We start from the raw sequence: 8046 nt of genomic DNA, 5'->3' as shown, positions 1-8046 counted from the left end.
TTATACTGTACGTTTTTCAAGCAGTGTTATCATTCAGAAAATGCATATATGAATATTGGCTGAAGGAATTGCGAAAATTACGTTTATGAAATGGCTCTGAAGACAGAAAAGAAGGTCGAGACCATTTCATCACATATTTACAAAATACTGTACATGTGCGAGAGGCTGAGGTAAAATATTGTCTCTAGTGTCTCTAAAAATAGAATCTCTGTTCTCTAAGAATAGTTCTACTTTAAGCAGAGTACCATGTGCCAACAAAAAGGTAAATGTTTTGGAAGTGGAAAAAATAATTTCGCTTTCAGGGGAAAAAAATAGTTCCAATTGTTTTCAGTACTTTCGTTTATCAAAAAAAACTGAAGGCCGAATTCAGAGTTCAGGGAACGCTGTGTGCTCCTTGTTTTAAAAGTTATTCTCGTTGTTAGGAGAGAACATCATATCAGACAGTGTTGCGAAAAATTGGTCTACAACATCAGGTGAAAGTTCGACCAAGTTCGAAAAAGCTGAAATAGTGCATATGTGAGAATCATTGCCATCATCGATGTCGGGATCAGCAATGCTCACAGAAGGTTGTACCTGTGTGGTGCTGCTTTCATCTCGTACTTCACCGCCACCTAGTCGTAATGGTGAAGTCTCAACGAATGCCGTCATCAGAATAGGTAGCCGCTGGGGACAACACATTGCATGAGTCATAACCGGACCTAGCAAAGTATCGATATCCATTGGTACTGCTGATGGTAGTGTAAGGCAGACGTCCAACACGCATTCTTCTCCGCATAGCAGACATCGAAGCACAGGTAAGATGCAATCTTACCAGATTGGTCTGAATGAAAGAAACCAAGTTGCACTCAGATCTCTTAGCCGGGCTAATCCGAGGACTTTAGTGATTCGGTCTCGGTAGCGTATTGCTAGGATTGTCTCTCCCATTGTAGCTGGAGGTTTGTCTGTGGCTTGGCTTGCCATATCGGAGCAGAAGGATCAAAAATAAAATTCCTGCTACGAGTCCCAAAAGAAGAGGCAGGCCGCCGAATAATGAATGCACAAAATTCGGGAAAATGCCCAGAACTGTTTCAAAGGGTGCTAACAGTCCCGGAAAAATTGTCTTAAATACATGTGCGATGCCACTGGTATCAGACATGTTTAAAATTTGACCTAACATTTCTACGAAATGCACGGGGCAATTTGTTGATAATAGGGTATGTATCTCTGCCGCTGTCCTTGCAACTTGCAGATCAGGCACAGTTGTCTGTAAAATAATTGACTTCATTCTGCTTAAAGTATCAATTCGAATAGAAGAGATATTCAAAGAAGGCCATATTGCCGCCTCCATGTCTGGATTGCTGCTTGGATACAATACTTGCATACAGCAAGTGACCATGGAAGTAATGCTCACGAGATAGGCTTTTCCTGGCACCATGCCACAACAGCTGTGGTCACTTATTAGAACGTAGCTGCCCTTGGAAAGCTGTCTGAAAATGGCTCTATCTGTGTTGCAGGAGTGCCATGCAGGTGACATGAAAGGTTATTTGAAGAACCTTCACAGGCTCCATGCAAGTTAATACCTTGACACAGAAGTGTACCGCCTAGTGATTTTTTACAATTGTTACCACTAAGAAATACCTCTTTTTTCCCTTCACTATAACATTTGTGTGTGTAAGGTAAATTCCATGTTGACTTGATGTATCCTTTACCCAACCTTTCATACGGGCCTGCTGGTATATGTTTTTGGCAATACTTAAACTGGAAAGTTGTTATTGGGATTGTAATCGTTCCATGTATTATCCATTCAATGACAGGTCTCTCTGACATTGTCAATGGTAATCTCTCAAGTTTTTCAATTCTCAGAATCGTATAGTCTGCTCCTTTTTGTGCCAAACTGATTTGTTTATCAGTAAGGTGAAAGATAGAGAATAATGACGATGTGTTGATTAAACGCCATGGCATGCAGCCTGAACGCAAGTTTTGTAACGTCCAGCCTAGCTGTACAATAGAACGTAATTGGGACTGACCATGTTGTAACATTAGCAAGTCCTACTCTATTATATCAATAGCAGATGATACAATGCTGTCCAGTGAATATATTCTGGAGGACAGAGTCGTTAACCCATTGTCCACTATAGAAAGGGATTTTTCCAAATTTATACGATCAATTTCTCGTATTTTTTCAGCAGTTTCAATTTGTGTCACTTTCCAAGCTTCGTTGTAAGCAGCGTATATGAAATGTTTTTTACGCTGTTTGCGTGGTCCCAGTATGAAATCACGCAAGTCAGCACCTTCTTTAAGTAAAGTCAAGTGTTGCTTAATTTCAGCCAGTGTGGATTTCTGTAGCCATTCGAGGCATAGTTTCCCTACACTTTATGTTGTAACTATCCCTGGATGTTGTCTCTGGGAATATCTTGGGTCTGGCCTGTTCTGTTTTAACCCCTGTGTTTTGTTCAGGAATCTATCTTGACAGTTATTTGTGTCTGTGCGCCAGATCAACCATTTTTTCCAATCAGGATTTGTTCTGTTTTGGTGTAAAATATGGGATACGTCTATCTCCACATCTGTAGTGCTATTACTATCAGGTATGGGCTTTGGAATAGACGGTTTATTTAAGTCTTTTATCTTGGCTAAACCAAGACAGGCTGTTTGTTGAATGGTGTCATTAAGGAATATTATCTGTTCTGGGATCATGCAGGCTCTAAATAGTGCTTCTAGACCTTGTAGGTGCCAGTCTTTTGTACCACCCCAGATGGTTTTTGTTTCAATGTTGTTTTTCCAAAATTCAAAACCAAATGTAGTCATTTTTTTCATAAAATGTTTCCGAATATATCAATTTAGTATTTGTCAACATTTTTTTCATTCCTGTCTTATTTAACATTTTGAAATAAAACTTTTCTGCATCACTTGTGTTAAACCCTGAGAAGTATGAGAATTTCTCATAAAATGTTTTCGAGCTGCTTTTTGGCGGTGTTGCACAATGTTCCCATTGGTTATAATTAAAAACATTCATAGGTTGAGCAGATTTATGCAAACAGCGATGACCATAATGATTATAACAGTATATTTCTTCATAATTTGATGAACCCTGCAAGTAATCATGTTCTGTGAATTTTGCTGACATTACTAAATCTGACATCATATTATTAATATTTTCAAAGTCCCAGTCATCAGAGAAAGTACTTGGTTTTACAAAGTCACTTAAGGAAATCTTGAACTGGTGTGGATATTTCAAGATCTCAATCGGGCCATAAATTTCATAATCCGTTTTGTCCTATGCTACCCCACCGGGTATTGGATTGGCTGTGATGTTCACTGATGACCGTTCTCTTTTCTTGATGTGAGATGATGTGTGAGGCTTTAGGACCAAGTTGATGTTCTGACTTGCTGTGTCCATTGTACTATATTTTCTATCAATAAATCTACCCAAACATAAAACCATGAGGGTCCAAAGCAGGAGGAAAAGTACACCTAACACAATCCAAAATTCAATCCATGGAGAAATCAGATATGTTTCTTTGAGTTGATGAAAGAGTTCAGTTACTTTGTCTTTGAAAGTTTTTGTTGCTGGCGTTTCTTCATGTTCACTTGGATCATCAAAAAAAAACCATTGAAATTGATGAAGTAGCCAGATGCAGTTCTGTCAATTTTTGGAATTGCTTCCGGATTTTCATTAGTCTTTGGATCTTTCTTTGGGACATTAGAATAGTCCGATGCTACATCATTGTAGACAGGTGTTTCTTGATGAGCTGTTACAATTTGGGTTTCAAGAGGCACAAGTTCCATGGCTTTGATGTATAGTCCTTTTTTGTTCACTGCAGGTTTATCAAAAGTGATTAGTCTCTCAGTTTGAACCTCTTGAATTGTAGCAAGATTTGGTCTTCTGCTACTTCTTGGGAGTCCACTGGGCCTACTACTTATTATTGGCCACATGATTGTGGTTTTACCAGGTTGATGGATACAACTCTGTTCTCCTTTTTACCAGCAAGGGGCGGTAGCACTACTGATCTTGTTCCGCTGACAGCTAAGACAGGTACTGCTTTAATGTAAGAAGCCCCAAATTCCTTCTTCACCACGATCTTTTCCCTGACTAGGGGCCCGATGTAGGTCGGTCGGTAACGGCCGAAAATCGGTATTTTCGGCCGTTACCGATCGGAATACAGACAACGGGATGTAGGAGGCCGAAATCCTGCGAAATCGGCGATTTTACCGATTCGGAAAATCACCGAGTCGGTCGGATTCCGAATCGGAAAAATGTAGGAATCGGAAAAAATCTCCGATTAGGTAATCTACCGAATCGGAGATTTATTCCGATTACTACTTTTTCCCGATTCGGAATCCGACCGACTCGGTGACTTTCCGAATCGGTAAAATCGCCGAATTGGTATATATTCCGAATCGGTGAAAATCCGATTCCATGCGAAAACCCTAAGATTGAGATGTAGGTAAGCACAGAAATACCGATTTTGCTCTAAAATCGGTATTTCTGACTCGGAAATTACCATGGATTTGAATCAGGTGGTAACCAGGTGCAACCTATAAAAAAAGACCCAAAATGCAGTTCTACTTGCAACATGGCAGCTTTCTATGTCATAGCTAGACGGCTACGGCTACAGCAGGAAGGTGAGAGGGAATGGCTGAGACAGGAGCAGGTGTACAGGCAGAGGGTGACCCTGTGCATGCTGACAGATCCAGAGATCCTACAGAGGTACAGGCTGGAGGCAGACACCATCAGAGACCTCATCAGGGACCTCCAACCCCTGTTGCAGCACCCCACCCCAAGGGCACATGCAATCCCTGTGCAGGTGCAGGTGCTATGCTGCCTACATCTTCTGGCGTCTGGCAGCTATCAAAGTGTAGTTGCTGTGGCAGGAGGGGTGACCCAGAGCAGCCTGTCAAGGTTCTTCCACAAGTTCCTTGATGCCATGATCCAGAGGATGGCCCACTACATCTCCTTCCCTTCCACCCATGCAGAACTGGCACAGACAAAAGCTGAATTCTATCAGATGGCAAGATTCCCCCACATCATTGGCTGCATAGATGGCACACACATACCGATTTGCCCCCCTGCTGACACCGAATACGTATACCGCAATCGGAAGTCACGGCACACCATAAATGTGCAAGTGATATGCAATGCCAAGTGTGTGATCACTGACCTGGTTGCAAAGTTTCCGGGGAGTACCCATGACTCCTATATCTTCCAGAGTAGCGGGATTTATGCACGGCTGATGGCAGGGGAATTTGGCGAAGGATACCTCCTAGGTAAGACACAGTGTCAGACCCCCATTACCAAAATTGCAGTGTGTAATACATGTATGCATGTGAGTAATGTTACCCCTTCTCCTTCCAGGCGACAGTGCATATGCCCTACGCTCGTTCATTCTCACACCTTACCTCAACCCCTCAACACCCAGCCAAAGGAGGTACAACCGTGCACACAAAAGCACGAGGAACGTAGTGGAAAGGACCTTTGGCATCTGGAAGAGCAGGTTCAGATGTCTGCACAAGAGCGGAGGTGCAAGACAATACACCCCCATCACCTGCTGCAAGATTATTGCTGTGTGTGCAATGTTGCACAACCTTGCAGTCAGGAAAGGCACTGAGGTAGAGTTATCCGACTACGAGGACCCTGATGATGACAATGCTGTCCCACTACCACTACCTGCTGGAGTCTCTGCACCATCTGACGGCAGATACAGGCGTCAGGAGATCACAGACAACTATTTCTGAGTGAGTACAGATGCACAAACAGGTCAATGTATGTGTTCAGAAATTAAATTTAATAATGTTGCATCAACGTTACTGCACTGATGTGCAACAAAAGAAAAGTTAAACAACAAGGGGTAGGAATGTCCAATGTCCGGGTTGCCTCACCCGCAGTGGCAGTCCTATTTTTTGCTGCGCTTAGCAGGCCCACTGGGATGAACCTCACCCCCTTCAGAATGCCCTGCAGCCTCAGCTGAGCGTCTGGTGCTCCGGCGCGGCTCTGACGCAGTGCTGGCCGGGCTGCTGCGGCTGCTGCTGTCCCCAGCCTCGCCCAGGACGGGATTCACTGCGGTGTTGGAGATGAGTAGTGTCTCCATGGCTGTTGTTATACGGCCCATGCCCCTAGTGACCTCGGACATGGACTGTGTGAGGCTGGCCTCCATGTTTGCCCCACGTTGGCATGACTGGGCAGTCGCAGCCGCAAGGCGGGTGAGTGACCTGTTCGTGACTCTTGCATCCCTGCGACGACTCAGCTCATGGTCATCCAACCTGGTGCAGAGCTGGGTGATGGCAGTGGTCATTCGGCCAATTGATGTTGCTATGTCCTTGTTGCTGTCAACGAAGGTCTTGAAGCCCTGTGTCATCTCACCCATCTGCAGGTTGTGCAGGCGCAACTGGCGATGGCAGGCCAGGATGGATTTCGCCTGCATCCTCTGAATTGTGACCATGCTGGTCTCCAGCCCTGCGAAGACGCTGCCTCCCGGTGCTGGTATTGGGCTGCTGGTAGCACGTGGCCTACGTGGAATCCTGCTGCCCTGCTGTGTGTGCTCTGGTGTCGCTGGTGTCACGGGGTCTTGTGCAGGAGCCTGACCCGCTGCCCCCTCCATGATGACTAATGGAGCCACTATTCTCCTCCGGGCCGGGGAAGTGGCAGGTGCAGGGTGGCTCTGTGGTGGTGTGTTGTCCGGGGAGAATACCAATGAGGGCGACTGAGACTGAGACAGTCGGGGGGAGTGTGGAGTTGTGAGGGAATGTCCTGTGTCCTCCTCATTTGCCAGGGCACAGCTGTTGTCCTCCTCCTCCTGTGCTGCTGCACTGGTGCTTGCCACTGCCGCACTGGCTGTTGGTGCTGGAGCTGATGCTGCTCCCCCGCCTGATGGTGCCCCTAGGTACAAAGAAGCATTTGTCAAGTGGGTGCTAATGTGTTCCAGTCACAACTATTAAAGCATTGCACATCTCATTACAAACACGTTGATGCTGTATTACAGTTATTTATCTCATGCTTCTGCTGTGGCATTATTGGTAACTTTTGCTGAGTACATTTAGCACGATGCATTGCTCATGTCTGTTGCTAGCTGTACTGGCCTGGGGTTTGGCTGTGCATTGGGTCTGTAGGGGAGGTGTCTGGTATGGTGTGTCAAGTTGCGCATGCTTCTTACCTGTAGCTGTAGCTCGGGATGAGCTATCCAGGTCCCCAATGCCCACGACACTGGCCCTCTCGATGGTCGTCGCCACTAGTTCCTCCAGCTGAGTGAGGGGTGGCGCACGGTTTGTTCCTCCTCCAGTGAGTCCAGCCTGCTTGTGCAGGTCGGCCAGTTTGCGCTTGGTCACGCCACGGATGTCATAAAACCTCTTCTTGAGGTCGTCTAGGCTCCTGTGGGTGACACCAACTGCATTGACTTTCTCCCCGATGTCGAGCCACAGCCTCCTCTTGGTGCTCTCCGGGACAGTCAGGGACTGCCTGCCATATAGCTGGGTGTGCACCCTCACCACCTCCTCCACCAAAGTTTGTAGCTCCATGGTGCTGAATTTAGGATTGCGCTTCCGCCCTGCCTTCTGGCTCTCTGTGCTGGTGTCCATGTCTCTCAGGGATCCTGCTCACAATGCTGCTCTCTCTGTGTCTGCTCAACTCATGCAGCTTTCCAGAATGTTCTGATGAGTTGCACCTGCCTGGGTTGCCACACCCTGTGGGGGAGGGTGCTTACAGCTCATTGGCTGATGTCTTCAGTGTCACTCAACCAGCTCGGCAAAACGGCATTCTCCGAATCGGTATTTTCCGATTCGGTATTTTCCGAATGTGTTCGGTAAATACCGATTCGGAATGTATAATGCCTTCCTATTGGCCTTTCGGCCCATGGGGCGTATTTATTATTCCGAATCGGCGTTTACCGATTCGGTTGGTTCCGCATTTTTTTTTTTCCGATTCGGACTTGTCCGACCCGGCCTATACCGATTCGGTAGTTGGCGAATCGGTACGTATCGACTCTCGATACCGAATGCTACCGATTCGGTATTTTTCCGATGATTATTTCCTACATATCATTTTCCGATTTTGAAATACCGATTCGGTACGGATCG

At 45.7% G+C, this 8046-nt stretch overlaps 1 protein-coding gene across 1 annotated transcript; it reads right to left on the bottom strand.

The window, feature by feature from the left end:
• Positions 1 to 4704: 4704 nt before the first annotated feature.
• LOC144797716 (uncharacterized) lies at positions 4705 to 7733 on the bottom strand. The gene is made up of 2 exons (XM_078668454.1): positions 7128 to 7733; positions 4705 to 6853 (listed from the first exon to the last, which is right to left on the bottom strand). Exons 1-2 carry the CDS (start codon positions 7546 to 7548, stop codon positions 5871 to 5873), a joined length of 1404 nt encoding a protein of 467 aa, XP_078524580.1. The 5' UTR covers positions 7549 to 7733; the 3' UTR covers positions 4705 to 5870.
• Positions 7734 to 8046: the final 313 nt, after the last annotated feature.

Source organism: Lissotriton helveticus, chromosome 12, assembly GCF_964261635.1.
Source record: "Lissotriton helveticus chromosome 12, aLisHel1.1, whole genome shotgun sequence".
Taxonomy (NCBI): Eukaryota; Metazoa; Chordata; class Amphibia; order Caudata; family Salamandridae; genus Lissotriton; species Lissotriton helveticus.
Note: the sequence above shows the minus strand (reverse complement) of the source record. Positions and strands in the feature narration are given on the sequence as shown.

Excerpts from the sequence above, each read along its gene's own strand:
- LOC144797716 (XM_078668454.1), bottom strand. The coding sequence starts at position 7,548 with ATGGACACCAGCACAGAGAGCCAGAAGGCAGGGCGGAAGCGCAATCCT. Across the intron at positions 6,854-7,127 it reads ATCCCGAGCTACAGCTACAG|GGGCACCATCAGGCGGGGGA; the intron begins GTAAGAAGCATG and ends CTTTGTACCTAG.